At 36.7% G+C, this 23,792-nt stretch overlaps 1 protein-coding gene across 8 annotated transcripts in view; it reads left to right on the forward strand.

Moving 5' to 3' along the window:
- The window catches only part of SEC24D (SEC24 homolog D, COPII component), a 105,489-nt gene that overhangs the window by 50,502 nt on the left and 31,195 nt on the right, over positions 1-23,792 (forward strand). For all 8 annotated transcript variants that reach the window (XM_078366571.1, XM_078366573.1, XM_078366572.1 and 5 more), the window contains 3 exons: positions 9,357-9,495; positions 12,687-12,802; positions 19,513-19,637. In XM_078366571.1, coding sequence (XP_078222697.1) covers positions 9,357-9,495; positions 12,687-12,802; positions 19,513-19,637 — 380 coding nt within the window. The remainder of the gene's footprint in view (positions 1-9,356; positions 9,496-12,686; positions 12,803-19,512; positions 19,638-23,792) is intronic.

Here is a 23,792-nt window from a genome sequence, read left to right on the forward strand (position 1 = left end):
AGGGGTGTGTGTGTGTGTGTGTGTGTGTGTGTGTGTGTGTCTGTGTCTGTGTCTGTCTGAAACCTGCTGAGTATACTACTATCCTACCTGGCTTTGAAGGCTCTCCTCAAAATCACTGTAGCCTTTCTTTTTATGTCCCTTCATCCCAGCTGGTCTAGGCTACCTGCCTACTGGCCACCAACATACCCGGAGCTTTTCTTCTTGTGTTAAGTTGTTCTCACTGGTTGAAATTCTTACCCTCTCTCTGTCAGTGGACAAATAACTTCTCATGCATGCCCATGTCTTCCTTGAATGAAGGCTTTATTGACTCTTCTGAAGATCTCTTCTTTTATTTGACCTTTTTCTTTAACACCTATCACAAGTTATCCTGAGCATATAACAATATATTTGTGGGTACCTGGGCTATTTTGTTTGTTCATTCAGAAACCATTGACTGATCCTTCTCTCAGATATTGTGCTATAGGAGATACAACTGTAAATAGGCTGGACCTGAGAGTCATGGATTTGAGAATGTAGTAGTGTCTCTGAAAAGTAAAACGGTGTGATGAGTGCTCTCAGGCACAAAGTTATATGGGAACATATAGCAATTAAATATGTTTCCTGCAAGTAGCCTTGCAGGAATTAGACAACATATAATTCTCCCTTGTGGATGAAAGGATCTTGAGGGGCCAGGTTTAGACATGGTCCTGGATTAGACAAAGCCTCTGAGAAGTCAGAAGAGAGGGGAGATCCCTTCCACTAAATCAGGAGAAGGAGAGAAAGGAAAATGTTGGATAGAAGATGCTGGTAAATTAGTGGGGAAAAGTCGAGAGAGTTTTTACCTGAGGTTTTCTATTTTCTTTGTGAAGAAGAATGCCAATTATCTACCAAGGGAGGTGGAGAAGGACTTATGGGGAGGATTAAATAAGGATGCAAAGGTATATGGCAGCTCCTATAGAGAATGGGAGAGAGAAATGACTAGAGACAATTAGACTGCTTACCAAGGATCATGGTTCAAGGGCTTGATTCAAGCCACAGACCAGGGAGAATGGTACCTTTCTCTGAAACAGTATGCTTTTCTACAAATGCAGTCTACAAGCTATTTCTTGCATATATAGCATAGAGGACATAAATAGCTGGAATAAATCAGAATTCAAGCTACAGCTCTGCAATTTGTTTTATGGATCACTTCCTATCACTGACCTTGCATTCCTCTGAACAATATGGTTGGGAATTTTCTAACCCCTGGTTAGCCCCTTGATATCAAATGACCATAAGACCATAAAAATAATAGTTATACCCTCACATTTATTATGAAAAGTCTGAATCAGTAAAAATTTTTCAGTGCCAAAAAACCCCAAAAATAAAAAACTAACTTCCAAATTAAAGAACTATCCAAGTATAATACAAGCTGTAGTTATAGTTAAAACAGAACAAAGAGACTCTCTGATAGTATAGTTAAAAGAAAAGAAGAAAACAATCTCTCAGGTGTCACTAACATTCTAACAAAACTGATCTTCTGAAAATGCAGCAAAGTTTTAGGTTAAGAAGGGCCAATTAAAAACATTAAAAATTTTAAAGAAATATTATTTATAAAAATATAAATATAGTCTTAGAACTAATACAATATATTGTGTCTTATCAATCTCTGTTTCATTCATTCATTCATTCATTCATTCGAGGCAGAGTCTTGCTCTGTTGCCACGTGCCTGGCTGGAGTGCAGTGGTGTGATCTTGGCTTGCTGCAACCTCCGCCTCCTGGGTTCAAGCAATTCTCCTGCCTCAGCCTCCCGAGTAGCTGGGACTACAGGTGCATGCCACCACGCCCAGCTCATTTTTGTATTTTTTAGTAGAGACGGGGTTTCACCATGTTGGCCAGGATGGTCTCGAACTCTTGACCTCGTGATCCGCCCAACCTTGGCCTCCCAAAGTGCTGGGATCACAGGCGTGAGCCACTGCGCCTGGCTCTGTTTTATTTTTTAATTCAGAAAATATTCTTTCATTTCACACTCATTTTAAAAAGTCTAACTAGAATAGTACTGCCTCTAAAAAGCACATGTACAGTAAATAGCCTATTGAACTGCACCTTTTTTGTCCATATTGGCTGAGTGAATGTCATATATGGTAAAACTAAAAGCAGAAAGCACATATAAGCTGCTTCTCATTTCTCTTTCACATGGAAATGTTTTTAATAAATGCAGTTGATACAGGCTTTTTTCCTTTTGGCCTCTGGGCATAATCCTCTGGGAATCTGACTGACTGCTCATCTTCCAGCATGCCTAATAGTCTGAATGTTTAACATTTTTAAAGGATGGTTGTTCATCACAGGTTCTGTATTATCTTTTCACATACCATTTCTAGGCTTCTACTTATATCCCTCAATTAATCCAAATTACCAACTGACCCTCTCTTGAGACAGTTCCAAAAAATAAGCAGCACTCCAATTCCAAGAAATAGCTGCTTGCCAAAGTTACATTGACAATAGGAAATCACTGCTGCTAGAGACAGACATTTACAGTGATTTCCTGGGAAATATAAATTGAAGCTGAATATGATCCTTAATCAGCCTGGAAAACATTTTGGCAGGTCTTATTTTAAATTTCATCTAATTTAGATCCCGTTGTGCGCAAAAAAAATTCTCTCCCATAACCAGTAACTGCTTAGCCAAGGTATCGCCTTCAGGCACTTTGTAAAGTAAAATGTTGGTGCTGTGGGGACAACTGTATAGTCCCAGGACACCGATTACTTTCCTGAAGACTTCTAATGAAGGAAATAAAGAGAGAAAAAAGTGGAGGAGGAAGAAGTATACATAGAAAACATAATGTAAGTATTTTCTTTGTAATTAGTGAATAAGTGTTAGAAGAGAGGGGAAAGTAGGTGGTTGAAGAGTGAGTTTGTGTGTGTATATTAGAACTATGAACTCTGGTGCTGAAAAATAAGGAGAGCGGATAGTGGGCAAATGAGAGAAGAAAGAAGAGATGAGGCCAGTTTCACCCAGCAATGTCCTGGGTGTGGGCAGGTATGACATTACTCATTCAGGATATTCTTGAAATCTGGGCTTTGGCTACTCTATCTCCACCCTTTACCAGCACCATTCCTGTGATATGATGTTCCAACAGGAAGGTAGACATTTGCCCATTCACAGTTGCTACAAAGAGAATAAAATACCTAGGAATACAACTAACAAGGGATGTGAAGGACCTCTTCAAGGAGAACTACAAACCACTCACTGCTCAAGTAAATAAGAGAAGACACAAACATGGAAAAACATCCCATGCTCATGATTAGGAAGAATCAATATCGTGAAAATGGCCATACTGCCCAAAGTAATTTATAGATTCAATGCTATTCCCATCAAGCTACCAGTGACTTTCTTCGTAGAACTGGAAAAAACCATCTTAAACTTCATACAGAACCAAAAAAGAGCCCTCATAGCCAAGACAATCCTAAGCAAAAAAAAAAAAAAAAAAAAAAAAAAACAAAGCTGGAGGCATCACACTACCTGACTTCAAAATATGTTACAAGGCTACTATAATCAAAACAGCATGGTACTGGTACTAAAACAGAGATATATACCAATGGAACAGAACGGAGGCCTCAGAAGGAACACCATACAACTACAACCATCTGATCTTTGACAGACCTGAGAAAAACAAGCAACGGGGAAAGGATTCCCTATTTAATAAATGGCGTTGGGAAAACAGGCTAGCCATATGCAGAAAGCTGAAACTGGATCCCTTCCTTACATCTTATACAAAAATTAACTCTAGATGGATTAAAGATTTAGACATGAGGCCTAACACCATAAAAACTCTAGAAGAAAACCTAGGCAATACCATCCAGAACATAGGCATGGGCAAGGACTTCATGACTAAAACACCAAAAGCAATGGCAACAAAAGCCAAAATAGACAAGTGAGATCTAATTAAACTTAAGAGCTTCTGCACAGCAAAAGAAACTATCAATAGAGTGAACCAGCAACCAACAGAATGGGAAAAAAATTTTTGAAATCTACCCATAAGACAAAAGGCTAATATCTGGAATTTATGGAGAACTTAAACAAATTTATAAGAAGAAAACAAACAACCCCATCACAAATTGGGCAAAGGATATGAACACATACTTCTCACAAGAAGACATTTATACAGCCAACAAACATATGAAGAAAAACTCATCATCACTGGTCATTAGAGAAATGCAAATCAAAACCACATTGAGATACTACCTCACACCAGTTAGAATGGTGATTATTAAAAAAATCAGGAGACAACAGATGCTGGAGAGGTTTGGAAAAATAGAAATGCTTTTACACTGTTGGTGGTAGTGTAAATTAATTCAACCATTGTGGAAGACAGTGTGGCGATTCCTCTAGGATATAGAACTAGAAATACCATTTGACCCAGCAATCCCACTACTGGGTACATACTCAAAGGATTATGAATCATTCTGTTATAAAGACGCATGCACAAATATGTTTATTGTGGCACTGTTCACAATAGCAAAGACTTAGAACCAACCCAAATGCCCATCAATGATAGACTGGATAAAAAGAACGTGGCACATATACACCATGGAATACTATGCAGCCATCAGAAAGGATGAGTTCATATCCTTTGCAGGGACATGGATGAAACTGGAAATGATCATTCTCAGCAAACTGACACAAGAACAGAAAACCAGACACTGCATGTTCTCACTCATAAGTGGGTGTTGAACAATGAGAACACATGGACACAGGAAGGGGAACATCATACACTGGGGCCTGGCGGTGGGGGCCTAGGGGAGGAATAGCAGGGTTATGGGAGGTTAGGGAGGGATAACAGGAGAAATACCTAATGTAGATGACGGAGTGATGGATGCATCAAACCACCACCATGGCACGTGTATACCTATGTAACAAACCTGCATGATCTGCACATGTACCCCAGAACTTAAAGTATAATAAAAAATAAATAAATAAAAGAAAATCATTTTTCTTCATTGCAGTTTACTGCTGAGTGCCAGGATGCACCAGGTGTCACTGTTGCTTTGTTATTTTGCACCACGATGGCTAATGTGGAAAGCAGGCATGGATGCTGGTGACGGGGCATTTGTGTCGTTCCCTCTGCTTCCCAAGCCATCATTAGGTTGCCTGCTCCACTATATGGCTCCCTATCCCAACCTCACCTCTATTTCCCTACATATACTCAAGGAAACTTGGCAGAGGATTAGAAACTTTTAAAATGTTTCTCTTGGCTGTTGGTAAATTTGGCATGTTCTATAGTTTCTATACAATGTATGCATACAATAGTCTTGCATTCTGTGTTTAATTGTATTTTGTTTGGCCCAGAATATTTTTAAACCATTATCAAAAAGTTTCTTTGAGAAAAGCAAGTTCAGTTAAAAGTCGTTAGAGTTACATGAAATGAATGTAGCATGATTATCCAGGTTGTTTTCTTGAATACTGATAAGGTATATATCTTTAATTTTAGTTACACAGTGCCACCTATTGGATCTGTGGGATAAAAACAGTTTGGTATTTTAGCTGCTTTAATTCCTTACTGTAATTCATTACTTTCCTAAAACAGAAATACTGTAGCCAGGCTTGGGTACTCAGATTGTTCTTAATAATATACATGCCAAAACAAAACTACACACAGCCTACAAACTTTGTACAAATTTTCCATGATGGATCTTACTACACTGTGCTTTATTTTCTTTGAGCATCTGTGTTTGTTTTGGAAATACAATCTGTGAATAGCTTAACATCGCCTTCTAAGCTAAAAAGAGCTTTAAAAAGAGCTCTTGTTGATGATGATCTCCCAAGTATTGTTGCTACTCAGACCCTGTGTTTTTCATTGCATTTGTGTGTACTTTTTTGTTTACTGTCTTTCTACCCCACTACACTGTAAGTCCCTAAAGGTACCTGCAGTACAGATGTTAAAGTTACTTAAGAGAATGGCAGGAATACTTGGAAAACTGATAATGTATACAAATAAGACTTTTTAAATTTTTACTAGTGGTATTAAGAAGGTATTGGTTGATACATCTTAATGTCTATTTCTTTTGCATGGAAAAGTAATCAAAAGTTATTTTGTTTCTTAATCATTAGATATCACTTTAGTACTAAACCTCATTTCTTAGAATGATATTCTTGCTTGTGGTCCAAAATCAACTAGTATTATATATACACAGAAGAGATACATTTTATTCAATTAAAGCACTTTTATTAAAATTAGTATTAACATAGTATTTGGCACACCCCTATTAATCCAAAAGTACAAGGAAAAGATTCACATTTTCCCTCAACTTCCCTATCACTTTCATGTTGTGTAAACTTAAGCCACACAGGGCCAGAATTAAACAATAGCCAGGTGAGGTTTTTATAGCCAGTCTCTCTAGCCTTTCACTTTTCCACTTAAGAGAAGAACAGAAAAGCAAGGGCAGACAGGGATATACTAGAAGCTAAAGATTAAGTACATTTGTAAATAAAATTTTTTAAATCTGAAAATATTTCTGAATTAAATATAATTCCCTTGGTAAGGAAAAAAATAACTTAGGGAATTTTTTTGAAAAGTAGTTTGATTTTTTTTTTTTTAAGCCATACACACCAAGATGGAACTCAAAAGTAAGGTTAGCTATTTATGAGCTCATGCACACTACTGTGGTGCAGATAAGCTGACATCTGGAGAGTGCAAAGGGAAATCTCTGTTGGTTTTCAACATGGCCTGAGAGAGATGAAACAAGCCAGTGTAATTTAGAAGCCCTTGCCTTGTTGCCTGAAAATAAAATGTAAACAGTTAAAAAGCTTTTAACATTCTTTACTGTCACCTCAGTTGTCTGAAAACATTACTTACCTATCCATCATCTGGTTTCTAAAAAAGTAAAAATTGAAAAAACTCTAAGTGTATTTAATAGCCTAGACACAGTCATGACTTGACTCCAGTTTCTTGTTAGACATTCATTTTCAGTCCTGCAAGTTTGAATCTGCCAGGACTGGAATGCATAGGTGTTAGTTGCCGACAATTTCACAGTAATTTTAGGCTGGGCCTGGCCTTGAGCAAATCAGTGATAATAAGGTCAAATTTCCTTCCACTACTTTTGGCTTGTCTTGCAAATAATTGGATCATATTTGGTTTCTAAAATCAGGGGATTTGTTACAGCCTTTGGACTTTTGGAAAATAAAAGGATGAGAAAAGTAAACTTGGCTGAGTGAATGGAAACTGCAGAATTTCTCCCAATTTTAACTTCTGAAAGCATCCCCTGATCTCAGAGGTTGGAGTTGTGGAACAGAACAGTAACTGGAGTCATAATTGATAATTGCAGTTTTAATCCAGAAGAAGCCACCTGAACAGCACATATTTGTTGTCTTCCACTTCTCACTCTTCTGGCTCTCCATTTATTGTTCTAAGAATCTCTTTTTTTGTGCCTGCATGTTTTTCTTCTCTCTTGCCTCCTCAAATAATGTCTTCTTATTACTACCTGAAGAGAAGAGACATTTGTCACTATATGCCTTCCTAACAAAAAATTTGTCTAAAAAGAGTAGTGTATGCATCAGATATATGAATTTGTATGTGTGACTATGTATTTAAACAAAATTCCTAGAGTGTTTTAAAAATCTGTTCTGCCAATCAACTTGTAACCATTAGAGTATATAAGGATCTCCTGAAAGTCCGTTCTCTGTCTTCTAGATCATTTTCACAGTAATGTTTTATAATAACTGACCAGGTAGCCTTCAGGAGCTGAAGTCCATCCCATTTACCCAGCTATAACTCTCCTGTCAAAGAAGACTCTGTCCTAAGCTGAGTGGTTTTGAGACAGGAAAGGCTGTTCTGGATAAAATTTTCCAACTGCTTTGTCCCAGGCACAATGCTGTGTGCTACACATGTATTACTCATCTAATCCTTGACACAACCCATACCAGTGGGGCACCAGAGCCCACACTGTGGATCAGAAGTGACCAGAAAATCCAATACATCATCTGGCTTTCTTGAGGCAAGCGGTGGGGAAGAGGGCAGTGCAGAAATAGAGGGGAATGATTTTTTTTTAAAGTTTAATCCTTTCCCTGATTTTTTTGAGTATTGTGTTAAACTTGTTTTCTTCTGCTCTGAGACCTCCCAACTGATTTCTGTAAACCTCAGCTTTCACGTTGAACATCTGGGCAGGGACAGTGGGAAATCTCAGTTTTCCAAGCCTGGATCAGAAAACAGCCTGTTGCCCCTACCCCACTGAACTCCTGCTCTTCAGGTCTCCATTCAAAAGCAGTCTGCTTTACTTAATGTATTTTTCAGTAAAGAAAAATTTAATTGACATGCCAAAGCCTGCAATTCTCAAGTTTTTCTTTAAATGTTATCTTTAAGGAGATTTAGAAAAGCAATAAGGATCTCTGTGGTTTTCTCCTGAAAGCTGGAGGAGTTGAGAAACAAGGCAGACTTAATGCTGAGCTTTTTTACTTTAAAACTGTAAAAGATGTATCATGGTTTTTATGTATATTGATGAGGAAGAAGCAATTGAATGATTTATTTTTTTCAGTTCTGGCACAGCATGGCCAGCCACATTGTGAGTATTCTGTGAAACTTTTTTTTTCTAATAAAGTAGCAGAAAAGGTAGAATTGTCCTCCTTGCCTAAGTAAATAAATATTATTGCATATTTCTTCAAATAATTGCATTTCTGAAGAAACAGTTGATGTGCTTTGGGGGAACTACGTAGACAGCATACTGCTATGCAAACTAGAACTTTAAAAATCAGATCTAACTATTTATAATCTATGAAGAAACTTAGCAAAATGTGTGATACAAAGTGTCCAGAATGTTTTTAACATAAGCATAATTAGGTATTATTACCATCACTCTATATTCTCTTTCCACACACATTTTGGCAAACATGCATATACACATAGACAGAAATATACATATATTAATATATCCTTATAAATGAAATAAACACATTAACTTTTGTTTGGGTATCATGGACAACATCTTATGGGTTTGAATTTATGTGTTATCAGGAAAGACATCTTGACTGTCCTGGGGCAGAAAGCTAAGAGTTGAGTTCCTTAAAAAGTGCTGTTAGGCCAGGCATGGTGGCTGACGCCTGTAATCCCAGCACTTTGCGCAGATCACCTGCGGCCTGGCCAACATGGTAAAACCTCGTCTCTACTAAAAATACAAAAATTAGCCAGGCGTGGTGGCGGGATCACAGCCGCTTGGGAGGCTGAGGCAGGAGAATCGCTTGAACCCAGGAGGTAGAGGTTGCAGTGAGCCAAGATCACGCCATTGCACTCCAGCTTGGGTGACAGAGTGAGACTCAGTCTCAAAAAAAAAAAAAAAAAAGTGCCATTAGAAGGCTTTCCAAATTATAATAACTAGAAATTCTAATTTTTCTTGCCTCTCCATAGACTCCCCTTTACTTGGTAAATCACGGCGAGAGTGGACCAGTCAGATGCAATAGGTGCAAGGCCTACATGTGCCCATTTATGCAGTTCATCGAAGGAGGAAGGAGATATCAGTGTGGATTTTGCAACTGTGTGAATGATGGTAAGCAGTGCTCTTAAAAGCCTTTTGTGAAATTCTTTGTTAAATAAAATGCATTATACGTGTTAGTTTAGGAAAAGTATAGATTCTTTTTTCTATATAGCAGTACCTTCTTTATAATTTCTCTGGAAGGAAACCAACTGTAACAGGCTCTATTTGGGAAATTTAAGCCCCTTGTAACTTTAGGTAACTACATGAGCCCCACATGGAAGTTGAAATGTTTCTTATAAAAGGAAACTCAAATGTGGGGAAAAATTTTATTTCTTAATCCCCTTCCACCAAGCCTCAGTGGGAAACAAAATAAGATTTTTACCTCTTAGGATTACAGATAATAAACTTGGGAGACTTTTCCTCTGTTGTCACTCCTCAAGATTATTCTTGAATATGAGCTCATTGATATTTTGGAAAAGCTTAGATATAACCTAGGGCTTTAACACAGAAACACACACACACACACACACACACACACACACACACACACACACACTTCACTCTGATGTAAATGTTGGATTAAGAAGGAAAGAACATTATTAAAAAGAACTTTCCCGTATTCATTATATTTTGTTTTATTCCAGTACAAATTCACTGATGTTGAAGAAAACTGCAAAGTTGCTGAAAGTAATCTCACATTTATTGCATTTATAACATGTCTGTATATTTTTAATTATTTGTTGTTAAATGAGGTACATACTCAGGCTGAGAACATTTGCATATTCATTGACATTTTTTGAACCATGTGATGATTATTAGAATACAGGTTTTCTTCTGTTTTTTATCTTTGTAGACAGGTTTCCCTGCAGGTAATTAAATCTGAAGAGCATATAGCACTGTCTGCCTGTGAACACATGGTTCTGCCCATGGGTACTGTCTACTCCCTAATGACAACTGAGCTGGGGACAGTATTCCTCCTACATCATTGCATTCATGGCTCTGTGAGCATCTTGGCTCTGTGAGCGTTCTCTGTGGGAGAGCACTGCTTGCCTTCTTGTGTCCCTGCCCCCTTGTCTCACACACACATACAGTCCATAGGCTTTACCCACCTTAGAGCGCCAGAGACTGGCCTTGTGAGTGCCTCTCATGTAGACATTTGGTCAGTTCTTAAACATACCTTGCTGTGTAGTTGAATCATTGACTTCTAGACTGGTTCCAAACTATGGTCTCAGCCTCTTGGGATGTCTCTCTCCTTGCATTAACTGTGGTTTCCACTCAGTGCAAATTGGATATCCATTGAGACCAGATTCTGTTCCCTTACAGTTCTCTACCCTTACTTCTCTTTCTAAGGAAGATCTTGTTACCTCTCTCAACCGGGATGAAATCTGCAACCAAATTCATGGCCATCATTCAGTCTTAGGACCTGGATTTCTGGAGCCCTGTGACAATTCATTTCTCTGTGCTTTAGTTTTAGAGGAAAAAATCCTGAGAAGGGACAGAGGCTTCTCCCAAAGCAATTGGACACAGTCCTCCACCGAGCCCACCAGTTCCTCAGATGTCTTCACCCAAGCCCCCAGCTTTCTTAGGAAGGTGACCAAAATCCTCCCCAGCATGAAGAGCAGCAAGGATCTTCAATTTGTTGTGTCTCTTTGGCCTCCTACCCAAAGTGTCGGCTCAGAGCCTTAAAAGGCCCAGCCACTTCCCGGAAGGCAAAAATGACTCAGAATTCTTGTGTCTCAGCACAGCAGATTATGTTCCCTCAGGTATCCACTCCTAGGAAGCTGCCATGTTTATTTTCCAATAGAATTATTCATACTAGGCCTAAATTTTGTCTTTACAAGGAAGCCAGACTCCCATAAATGTATGCTGACCCCTACATTCTTCATTTAGGTCTAACAAGGACGGAGGTTTGTTGGAGTTAGAAAGAGGTTCTACTCTTATTTACTTGCAAAGTGTCCAGATATTGCCTAGTGGGGAGCATGTGTGGTCAGAGGCCTGCAGCAAGACAGGGGTCAAAGGGTAGTGCATGATTTATGGGATGACTTGAATTTTGGCTTACAAAAGATGACAGACAGTATTAAATGCTAATGAATATAAAAAAATTTAAAGGAAAAAATTTTCACATAGTACCTTTCTGCAGCATCCTCCATCTCATCTAAATGTAATAAAACAGCAATTTAAGACCCTCAAAGTTTACTTACCTCAGCTGAGCCTGTCAGTTTCTACTTCTGTAATCTTTTCAAGAAGTAGAGATTTCCAAATTCAGAGATCTTTATGTGCATAAGAACCTTATAAAACTTTAAAAGTAATGGTTGTGATACAGTAACAATGTAGAAAAATCAAGCCTCAATGGGTTTTTTAAAGAAGTACAACCTCAGAAAGCGGTCTTGTTATTATGTCAGTTTCACAGTCAAAAATATATAATGCTGAATTGTTGGTTTAAAAACAAGAAGCATTGCTTGTATGGTTTTTACAAAGGTAATGTTGTTCTTTACAAAAAGCTTAAAACCAGATCATTGGTAGTTTTTCTAAATACTTTTATTGGCAGTGGTTTAGTAGCCAGCCCTATTAATCTCAAGGCAACAGGAGTTCGTTTTTACAGAGATACCAGGCCATATTTGTCCAAGTGTTCAGTATGTGACTCATAAGTGTTCCTGTGCTATTGGATGACTTCCAGATCTTTGCCAGAACTAACCTTCTTAGACATTTGAATCAAATTAAAGTTCCTTAGCTGAGAGCTAAGTGCTGTAGTCTTTCCCTAATACAGTAATCCTCTCCACTCTTAAGCCCAAACATTAAAAGATTACCATGCAAACTCCCCGTGGGTGAAGACATCTCTTAATTAAAGCATAATAAATATTGTAGTTCATAGTATAGTTCAAATAACAAATGTTTATTTCTGTTAGGTATATTAAAAATTCAGATAGAAAAGTAGAATTCTTTTTAAAAAGAGGTAATAAAATGGGGACAATTAAATTGGAGTTGCGACAACTTAAAAACACCAATACTTTTATATCCTGTTTTTCTAGGATGTTCTAAATCATAAATGTTCCTTGTCATCAGTAGCTTGTAGAAGAGGAACCCTCCTCCTTTCCAAGACATGTTTTTAAAATAGTACATATTTAAGATATACTACATTCCAGCTTTAAAATACATTTTTCCTGATACTAACTCCTTTCCTCCCATAATAAATTTTGAGAACTTATTAAATTGTCTGTGTTTATAAAAAAAAAATATTTTCTTTCCTATTTTCTTTTTATTAGTTCCACCATTCTATTTCCAACATCTGGACCACATTGGAAGAAGACTAGACCACTATGAGAAACCAGAGTTATCTCTAGGATCTTATGAATATGTTGCAACTTTAGATTATTGCAGAGTAAGTGTTCCCAGAACTTCAAGGGTTTATGCATCAATGTCAGATTCAAGTGAATAACTTTCATATGTAAAGAACTGACTCTTGATTCACAAACAAAGCATTTTGGTGGTACCAAAATGCTGGTAGTGGTGGTACCATTTCACCACATACTCCTAACTGCTGTTAACTGAAGGACAATCATATGCAAATACTTAATTTTTAAATTAAATGTAAGAAAGCCATTGTAACTAATGATGGAAAATTTATTTGCTGATTTTTGCAACCATACTATAAATCTAACTGTACTCTGTTTCTAGTTCTGTGCCAAAAAACAGAAATGTGGTGTCAGAAATAGAAAACAATAATTTTTATGTCCCTGACAGACAGAATATACCTGGTTCTTAATGCAGTAGTTTCATACATTGCCTCTGCCCCCTTTATTTTGTAAAGTGTCTCAAAAACTTCCCTTCGAAGAGAAAAGCTCAACAAAATGTTTAGGAGGACTGTTGACGTGTTTCTGCACCTCTCTTCACTCCAGTTACCACCACAGTGGTTTGGGCTCTCAGAATCCCTCTTATACTTTCTCAGCAGCCTGATATCCTGGCCTTTGATTCTACTGCTCTGTAATGTGATCATGAGACACCGCCTGTATACTCACTGCCTCCCATAAACCTCTATTGGTTATTTCATTTCTAAAAACTTAAATTTAAAAAAAAATTAGCTTTCTTTATAAGGCCATTAAGCATTGAACCCCAAACTATCACCTCAGCTGTATCTTCAGTTGTACAAAACTTTTCACCTCATACTCTGAACTCAGCCCCTTTGACAACTCCATGCCTTTATACCAGATGTTCATTTGAGCAGAATATCTTTCCATTTTCCTGCCACATCTATAAAGACCCCAACTGGCAAAGCCCACCCTATTTATTCTGTAATGCCTGGCTGAAATTTTATTGTGTGTAGGTATATGCAACTTTTTCTGTTTTTTTCATTCTGTTTTTTCATGGAATTTGGTCTATATCTCTCTATTAGCATTTATCCACTTGGAATTTAAATCTTATTGCATGTCTGCCATCTTTACAGATTCTGATACCCTAGTGATCTTTATGACATTTACCACACTATCTGGCACAGGATAGGTAGTTGGTCAGTGTATGTGGAATGAATAAATGAATGAATTTGTGAGTATTACTATTGCTAGGACTATCCATTTTCCTTGTCCAGTGTCACAGTGACACCATATGCGTACCTTGCAGGGCTTTAAAATTCTTCACTGATTTGAAAATCACGTTTTCTTGGGTATCATTCAGATTTCAGCACATATTTGAAGCAGCATGTGTGGACTTGAAGAAACAGGGTCATTCTGACTTATTTTCTTGTTTTCTCTTCTAAAAATGAACGTCTACTAATGCCCAATTCCCAGAAAACAACTTCTGACCCACAAATTTCTTTTATAGATGTTTGCAAGGGGAACAGTCATGTGGAGCAGTCATGTATTGAGTATAGATGACAATGAACATTTTTCTAAACAGATTTTTTTTCCATTGACTGACTCTTAAAAATTTTTCCGTTAACACAACTTACTGCATTTATTATTTTACTGCTTTATATAATTATTTTGCCCTGTATCACATAGAACTAGTTGTTAAAGAAAACATAATGCTTTATTGGTTTAAAATGTTGCAACATCCGAACATCTTTGGGAAAAATCTAGGAATTTTGGTACAAATGCTTTATTTTTAGGCAAGAAGCATGTCCTAAAATACAATGACTTTTGGACAGTATATGTTCCTAACTGCTGTTAACTGAAGGACAATCATTAGGCAACATGCAGACATTTAATGTTTTAATTGAATGTAAGAAAGCCATTGTAACTAATGATGGAAAATTTATTCGCTCATCTTTGAAACCATAGTATAAACCTGACCATACTCTCAGTCTCCAGTTCTCTGCCAAAAAAAGCGACATGATTTTGATTGTATGCTTTTTTAGTAGAAACTTAGGCAGAGAGTCAAATCTGTTTCTGGGAACAAAAGTCTTAGTATCTTCAAACTCTGTTATCTGGAAATATTCCAGAAGTCTAATTGATGGGAAATCTCGCCCAGTCAGGCAAGGAACCAAGCAAAAATTGTACATTTTGAAGAGCTTTTTGTAAGTATAATCTTCCTTTTATTATTCCAAGTAGAGTTCATAATAAATATACTGTAAACATCTTCAGATTTAATTATAATTTAAAATGTAAATAAAGTATAATAATGAGTTGGCTTAGCTATTCAGACAATGAAAAAGCTTATTTAATTTGTACTTGTATTTTTTATACCATGCACTTGGAAAGAGGAATTACAAAATCACATTTTCGTTTTCATCGTGGCTTATCTTAATGATGATTTTAGATAGTAAAATTGACAATTGTTGAACACGTACCATGTGTCAAGCTGTAGGCTAAATTTGTTTTATGTATTGTATCATTTAGTCCTCATGGTGAACCCATGTGGTGCATACCATCATTATTACAGGAAACTTAGGCTTAGAGAGTGCCTAAATGCCAGCTTTATATGCATCCAGGAAATGATGGAGCCAGACTGAAAACCATATCTGTGTGACCACAGAAGCCCTATTCTCGATCAATACACTGTGTATACATGAGCAAGTATTAACACAATCATTCTGGAGTTCCCTTGGTTAAAAAAAAAAAAGGCCTCAGTTTTGTCACATAATTGAGAGTTTATCATTTATAAGTTTATGGAATATATCTGCATGTAAAGTATACTTGAAATGTAAAACCTCCTTCCAAGTCAGCTTTTATTTTTTTCTGAACAAAAATGTAGTTTCTTCACTTAATTGTAATTCACGTTGACATTACCAGATGCATAACATTTCTAAGGTACTTGTCTATGTGCTATAAGGGATAACAAAATTAGCAAGATGATAAACCTGCTCTCAATGTACTAACCATGTATAGACCTGATAAGAAATGTGTATAATTTGGTATAAACTCAAATATTATAAACCCTGTAAGAATAGAATAATTATAGTACCATAAGAAAACAGGATTGGGAAGGCTTCATAGAGGAGGTGGCATTTAAGCAGGTTAAACTATGAGCCTGGAGAGGGGAACTAGAACAGTGAGCAGACACAGTTTCACAAACATATTGACAATTTATTCAGATTTCTTTAGGGGCTAGGCAGACATTGTTGATGAAGTGATGTGGCCCACAATAATTAGAGAGTGTATTATCCCTTCCCTCAAAATATATTTAAATTCAAATATTTTTTGAAACAGTCTGCCAAACAAAACACTTTTCCAGCCAAATTTTTGGTTTAGGCCCACTAGTCTGTGACTTCTGGACAGGAGATGTTTTGGAAATGTCAACCACTTAAGTTGTTGGGAGAATGCATATTGGGAATAATGGGAAGTTGTTTTGAGGACACAGTCTATCTTTTTATTTTCCCCTGGGTCCAGCATCATATCTTTAATTTCTTAGGTTTTTATACATATTTTTAAAATGAGTATCATGGTAGGTCTTCAATGCCAGGCATTGAAGATTTTATGTTAATTCAGTAGGCCATGAGGACAATTCAAGGTGAAGATGGAGTTGTTTCCATTCATTCATCCATGCATTCACTCACTCAGTCAACAGTTAATGAGCATTCTTTGTGGTGCCATGCTCTGTGCTAGGCTCTAAGGACTCCGTAAACTTCCTGTTCTCAGAGAAGGTAGCATTGTGATCTGTATTGAACATCAGATAGTTTATTCTGACAGCAGTCTATGTAATGAGAGGAGAGATTAGAGGCAAGGGTGCATTAGAAATTAATGTCGTTGTCCAACTAAGAGAAAATGAGGGTAGTATGATAATTCCTCAAAAAATTAAAAATAGAATTACCATATGACCTAGCAATTTCACTTCTGGTTATGTACCCAAAATAATTGAAAGCAGAGTCTCAAAAAGACATTCACATATCCATGTTCATAGCAGCAGTATTCACAATAGCCAAAAAGAGGAAGCAACCAAATGTCTATTGACAGAAGAATGGAAAAGCAAAATGTGATATATATGTACAATGGAATATTTTTCAGCCTCAAAAAGGAAGGGAAGTCTGACCTATGCTACAAAATGGATGAATGCTGAAGATGTTATGCTAAGTAAAATAAGCCAGCCACAAAAAGGATAAATATGGAATGATTCTGTATGTGGTATGTAGAGTAGTCAAATTCATAGAGACAAAACATAGGATGGTGATTGCAAGGTGCTAGAGAGAGGAAACAGATTATTTAAGGGTACAGTTTCAGTTTTACAAGCTGAAAAGCATTCTGTGATGGATGGTGGTAATGGTTGCACAGCAATGTAAGTGCAGTTAATGCCACTGAACTGTACACTTGAAAGGGTTAAGATGGCAGTTTTTATGTTTACTTTTCCACAGTTAAAAATAATAGAAAAAGAGAGAAATTGAGAATCTAAATTTGGCTATTGGAACTAGGAGAGCCACATGGGCCTTCACAATTAACTGACTGTGTAATCTAAGTGAGGTAGACAAGTCCATGGAGACAGTGAGATTTCAAGCCCAGATTATTTTAGCTAATTGTGTTTTTTAAGTAAGTTTCTTATCGGAAAGACAAATACAGTGGGGAAAATGTTGTCATAATCTCTAAAATTTTGAGTCTGAGGTGCTGTAGAACTTTTATGTGGATGTGTGCTGTAGTTAATTGGAATGGTGGTCTTGAGCCCAAAAGGGATCACAGTGAGAAAGAATTTGAAGAGTTGCCTATATAGAGGTGCTGGTTAAAACTGAGCAAATGAATGAGATTTCTGTGATGCACATGGGTGGGAGGAGAGAAGTTGGATAAAGAAAAGAAAATGAAAAACAGAAACAGCAGTTAGAGAACTGGGAGAGGAAATGATGCTTCAGTGCCTTGACAGCTAAGAGAGCCAAAGTGATCTGTTGTACCTAAAATTGCAAAGAGAGAAGAGATCTAGGATGAGAGCTGGATTTTATTTCAAGTCACTGTAGTTTGCAATCTAGATGGTTTAGTGACCTTTAAGAGAGCAGTTTTAGTAAGATGGCATGGAAAACCAGTGTTTTATCGAGTACATACATGTTAAGCTTGCTGGACAAAGCCAGCTGGATTGAATGGGTAGAGTAATAGATTAAGGAGGGTAATGACGAAGCATGACAGTCATCTAGGCACGAGATGACAAGCTTTCAGATGGTTAAGAGTAGGGATGGGCCAAAACATCATTTAAGAATCATTCTGAAAAATGAAAACAACGGGACTCGGTTATTGAAGGAAAAGGAACAGCCAAATCTAATTTCTTGCTTTCAAGCCTTTGAGTTGGCCTGTGGTGATGTTGATAGAGACAGAGAAATGGGAAGAGAATGTGATTTAGAGGAATGATGAATTAATTTTGAGTATATCAAAAACAAGTTACAGTGAAGCATTTATGTAGAAATGTGCAAATTGGAGATATGGAAAATATTCCTTAAGGAATTGGTAATGTTGAATTTAGAAGAGATTACAAGAATGGTGCAGCACACTTGGGTTTTTCATAAAGAGGTTTTGGTTTAATTAATGGAAATGCTTATAATTTTTATTCATTATAGATCAGCATAAGTCTATGTTGTGAATTAAAGTAGGTATAAATCAGGAATGATTTGCAATAAAAATTATTCACATAGAAAGCAGAATTTCTTCATTTCTTTGTTGGTCTGATTTTGGCAAGGAGATGAAATTTTCAGGATGATGATTTTTAAGTCCTATAATTGGTTATTTAAAATGAAGGATTTTATTTTAAAAAGTTAAATCTAGCCTTGTAGTAGATATAGAATGAATCAGTAAGATAATTTATAGACATTGTCATCTAATTTTAAAATAATTAAAATACAATTTTAGAAATTTTTGTGATTTATCGTGAAGCTAAAAATTACATTGATCTTAATTCTTCTGTAGTGTAGGTCACTAAAGTTGTTTGCCTGTGGCTCTTTTTTCTAAATATTTTGTAAGATGCAACTGAAGGATCACTTCCTAAAAGCTGTTTGAACACCAGCCAGTAAAGGGACCAACAATTAAAAAACATTTTCATAGCAGCTGCTTTATGTCACAGTGATTGTTTTAAACAGATAAAGAAAAGGCCTAACATTCTATGTTACCACAAATGTGTAAGAAATTAGGTGAGGACTTAATAATATAGTACAGTTTTTAGAAGTATACAGTTATATTTTCATAAACAATTTCATATCTTTAAAACAGAAAGAGCTAATAGAAGAGAGTCTAAAATAGTGACATCCAAATTAATGAAGTTTTATTACAGTTTCAAAAACAAACACTGATGTATGTACTCTTTTTAAGCATAATTTGTTAGCATGCCAAACATATTTTGACCTAAGGCAGAGTGTTAGAAGCAAGTCTGGCCATAATACTGTACTCTCCCTTCAGCAACTGTAGTAATAAAACTTTGCAAAAGTGAACCTTCTGTGCTAGATGTCATAATAATGTCTAATTCAATACTGACCCAGGTCATACCCTGGAAAATAAGCAAATTCTTTTATCTCTTCAATAGTATCTGAAACAAGATGCTCTAGATATTCTAGAATAATGATTTAATTCCACAGATGGTATGTCCTAAAAATTAAATGAAACATCTGATAACTTTCAAGGATTTCTAATGAGTATCAACATTTTATTATGCAATGTATTTACTTTCTGTTTATGTGATGTGTTTGCTTTCCTGTAGAAGAATAAGCCTCCCAACCCACCAGCCTTCATCTTCATGATTGATGTTTCATATAGTAACATAAAGAATGGACTTGTCAAGCTCATATGTGAAGAACTGAAGACCGTGCTGGAAAAACTTCCAAAGTAAGGGAACCGTCATTCTCTTTACAACTTACACATTATTGCCTAGTTAATTTATTGGCCAGAAGATAAGAGCTGAATGACCAATTGATATTTTTTTTGCTAATGAGGACATAGGGTAATTAGTCATAAATCAAACAGCACCATTGTTTTGAGTTCTTAAAAAGTTAGAGTGATCTTTTATAAAAAGCAAAAGAAACAAACTGATAAAAAAAAATGCTATGGTAAAAAACATTCAAAGTACATCATAAATTCTAAGAAGAATCCCAACAGTGTGATGGGAAAGACTTTGGATGTGTTATTCACTTTTTGAAGCACTGATTTTCCAGAGGAAACTAGTAGTTGCTGAGCATGGCAGAGTTCGAAGGGATGACGGGAAACTGAACTGTTGTCTTATGGCAGAGATGGTAGATGTTTAGGCAATTTCTTTTTGCCCTTATGATAAGCTGTCCAACCCATTTGCAGCTTTACTGCCTCTGTGTCCTGTAACTTAACAGCACGAGGTGCACCACATTCCTTGCCATTGCAAGAGGGCAGCAAGGAAAGGTGGACAACTAATTCTAATCGCTAATAGATGAACGTACCCTAGACCTTAGTCAAGACTTCAGACTGTGCTTTCAAAGGGCTGTTTGGCATATTACCTGCTGTAGAACAGAGAAGTAAATTAAACTGATCACAATCTTAACATAATAAATATAAAGCTACACACATACACAGCCCAAAACAAATTTCAGGGGAGAAAAAACAACCAGATGTGTTTTGAAAGATAAAGAGGAAAAAAATGTGTGTTGGTGTGAATAAAAGCTTTTAAGAGAGATATTTGGAAACTAGCAGAGAATAATTAGCAGTATCCTTTATTCTCTCTCTCTTACTGCCTCTAAATCAAACAGCTATTTTTAAATTATCTTATGGGGAATAACATCTAAGGAGATTCACGAGCAGGGAGAATGCCATCCTTCATGTGAGGAAACATGAACAGGCTAGAAAATGTTGTCTGTAACCTAGTCCCACACGTCCCACCCTGTCCCTGTCTCCCTGAATATCAGCAGTCTTTGTTCTGGACAGGGTTTTTTTTCTGGAGGGTGGGGTGTTGGCTTCAGCCCTTAGAGCTCCATGAATCTTTGGGTGCCCACTTCTCTGTATTGTTTGCACATATGACTGGTGCTTTGGGACTCGTGAGGTTCAGACAGATGAACTCTGGACCTCCCAGGAATAGTTTTGTTTGTATCTGTGAAGCTGAAGTCATAATATTTTTGAGATGGTTTGGAAAAGCAGTGGGGATGTTTAAAAAACACCAAGGCAATTCCAAACTAAATTCTAAAATGAAGAATGAGCTGGGAGCAAGTTGAAGATGGTGGTATAAGGCATCTGATGCCTGCAGATGTGTTTACGACTGTAGTTTCCCTTACCCAATTCTTAAAGAAACTTGAGAAGTATGGATTTTCTGCTGAATATGATGTATTTTCTTACAGAACCCTCTCCTAGGGCTGGTTTAATCTGAATTTTGAACTTGATTAGCATGAAAGAAAACTAATGTCTGGAAATGGTCTTTCTCTCTTTTCCTTCTCTTAAACTGGTTCAATTTAGGCTAATCTGTTATCATAGACAGTTACTTCACCAATCCCTTGTTTCTTATCAATGCTGGTGATATGAAGCTAATAGCTTGTTGATGTAAGTTATAAAATCACACTCCCTCCTTTCGTGTCATTATAATGTTATGTCCCATTGGAGCAGAGATGTGTGACTTTGGCAAAAGATAGGAGGAAAAAATAAAAGGATACTGTTGATTATTCTCTGCCACTATTTCAATCTCTCTTTTAAAAGAGTTTATTCAAGCCAATTACCTTTTTCTCCTTTATCTTTTAAAACAAATGTTGTTTCTTCTCCCTTAAATTTATTTTGGGCTGTGCATGTGTGTAACTTTATTTAATGGTAAGATTGTCATCAGTTTGATCTACTTCTTTGTACTAAAGCAGGTACTATGCCAAAGAGCTTTTTTTAAAAAGCACAGTCTGAAGTCTTGATTAACATCTTAGGGTATGTTAATCTCTTAGCTAATCTTTTGAAACAAGAAGGCCTCATTCTTTACTATTTAACTTTGAATTTATACCTTTGGCCTGTCAAGGTCGCCAGACTTTTCTCACTTCTCTGGAACAGGAAAGAAAAGATTTGAAATGTTTCATCTGTTGTTCAGATCAAGCTCTTTAGTTTTTGTTTTGTTTTGTTTAAATCTGTTTGTTTTTAGTACTGCTGAAACTAAAATGTTCCAAATGCTTGATGTTAAAATTTTCTGGTTCACCTAGTTGCTAATGTCTTCAGTATTGCTCTGTCAGATTCATTCCATTAAAATGACGGGGCAAGCATTGAGAGAAGTGATCATTGAAAAGCAGAAGAACAAAATGTGATAGTCTTTATGATGTCTCTCATATAACTTCACAAAACTTGTCTGGAATTAATATGAAGGAGAAGCTGAAAATTAGTTTTCTTCTGGATATGATTTAATAAGGCAGTTATACTGTTGAAGAAAATTTTAGTACAGTTCTGTTTCTCAAACAAATTTTTTAAAATGTTCCCATGGAGACCAGTACTAATATTTTGTAATAATGTAGGGTGTTCTGATTAGATGCTTTTTAAAAATGTTAATTTAGATCTAAGGTGAACCCTGTGAATCCCAGGATACTCCTTTCCCATCACTCGAAAATGTCCAAATCCAATGGGAAATAGTAATCTAGATTTTCCTTTGTAGATTTTCTTTTGTGTCTTTTGTCTTAGTTGATTCTAAATTAACTATTAAAAGAGAATAAATCCCTTTGTGATTTGCTGGGATGTGTTTCACCTAATGTCATAAAAAGTTTTACTGGAAATGGGTGCTTAACTAGTGGTGTGCTGGTAAGCTGTCTCTCAAAAAAATAAAGCCTTGATTTGTAGTGTTTGCTCAATCCATGTTGTCAGTACTGCTAGCCAGGCTGGTTCTAAACTGTCAGGGCGACATCACTAAACTGGAGCTGGAAAGAAATGTGTACTATTGGGTTATCAGTTGGGGCTTTAACTTGCCATCCCAAATCCAGTTTTTCACCATCATGATAATCATCCTCAAAACCTCTGATTCTCCACGTTGTACTTGACCCTCAAGGGACAGATAACATAAACTTTGGGTCTGCCCTTTATTAGGACGTACTCAAGGACATTTAGAAATGTTTACTAAAAGGTACCTTATGCTAAGAGCCCAATGAGAATGATTTGTGAGAGTTTAGAAGAGGAAATGACTTCCAATTGGTAGCATCAGGAGAGATTTCACAGAGGAGGAAGAATTTGCACTTGGTTTTGAAGAGTAAGATTCTAACAAATCAGGAAAGGGTTGGGGCAAGCATGGATGCAGTATAGCATAGTGGTTAGTTGCATAAAGTTGCACCATTTAGGATATTGAGGTGTACATGAGTGTCTTTGTATGTGTAGTGAGAAAGAACAGGGCTTCTCATTTCTGAAAGCTTTGCAAGTGTCCAGAATATAAAGAGTTACCAAGTGCTTTTGGAAGGGATAGTAAGAATCTATTTAAACTGCCCAGTGAAGAACAACTACCCTCAGTTAGTGAAAGAAGTAGAGAAGAAAACATAGTTCAAAGTCAGTACCTTATCAGCCTTTACTCTGATGACATATCAAAGAAATTGGTAAGTCTGCAGCAGAATCAGCAATTTGAACTTGAGATACTTCCATCTAGATACCTCCATTTTCCTCTCTCTTAATACTTGAATAACTCTTTAGGACATATGCAAAATTTAGAAGCTGGGCAAACCAGACTCCTTTCTTTTTCTTTTCTTTCTTTCTTTATTTTTTTTTTGAGACAGAGTCTCTCTTTGTCACCCAGGCTGGAGTTCAGTGGCACAATCTTGGCTCACTTCAACCTTCACCTCCCGGGTTCAAGCGATACTCTCGCCTCAGCCTCCTGAGTAGCTGGGATTATAGATGCATGCCACCATGTCCAGCTAATTTTGTATTAGAGACTGGGTTTCATCATGTTGGTCAGGCTGGTCTCAAACTCCTGACTTTGTGATCTGCCCACCTTGGCCTCCCAAAGTGCTGGGATTACAGGCAGGAGCCACCACGCCGGGCTATTAGGTTCTTTTTCAAAATAGTTGCTCTTTAATCAGAATAAGTTAA

Source organism: Callithrix jacchus, chromosome 3, assembly GCF_049354715.1.
Source record: "Callithrix jacchus isolate 240 chromosome 3, calJac240_pri, whole genome shotgun sequence".
In the NCBI taxonomy this organism is placed as follows: Eukaryota; Metazoa; Chordata; class Mammalia; order Primates; family Cebidae; genus Callithrix; species Callithrix jacchus.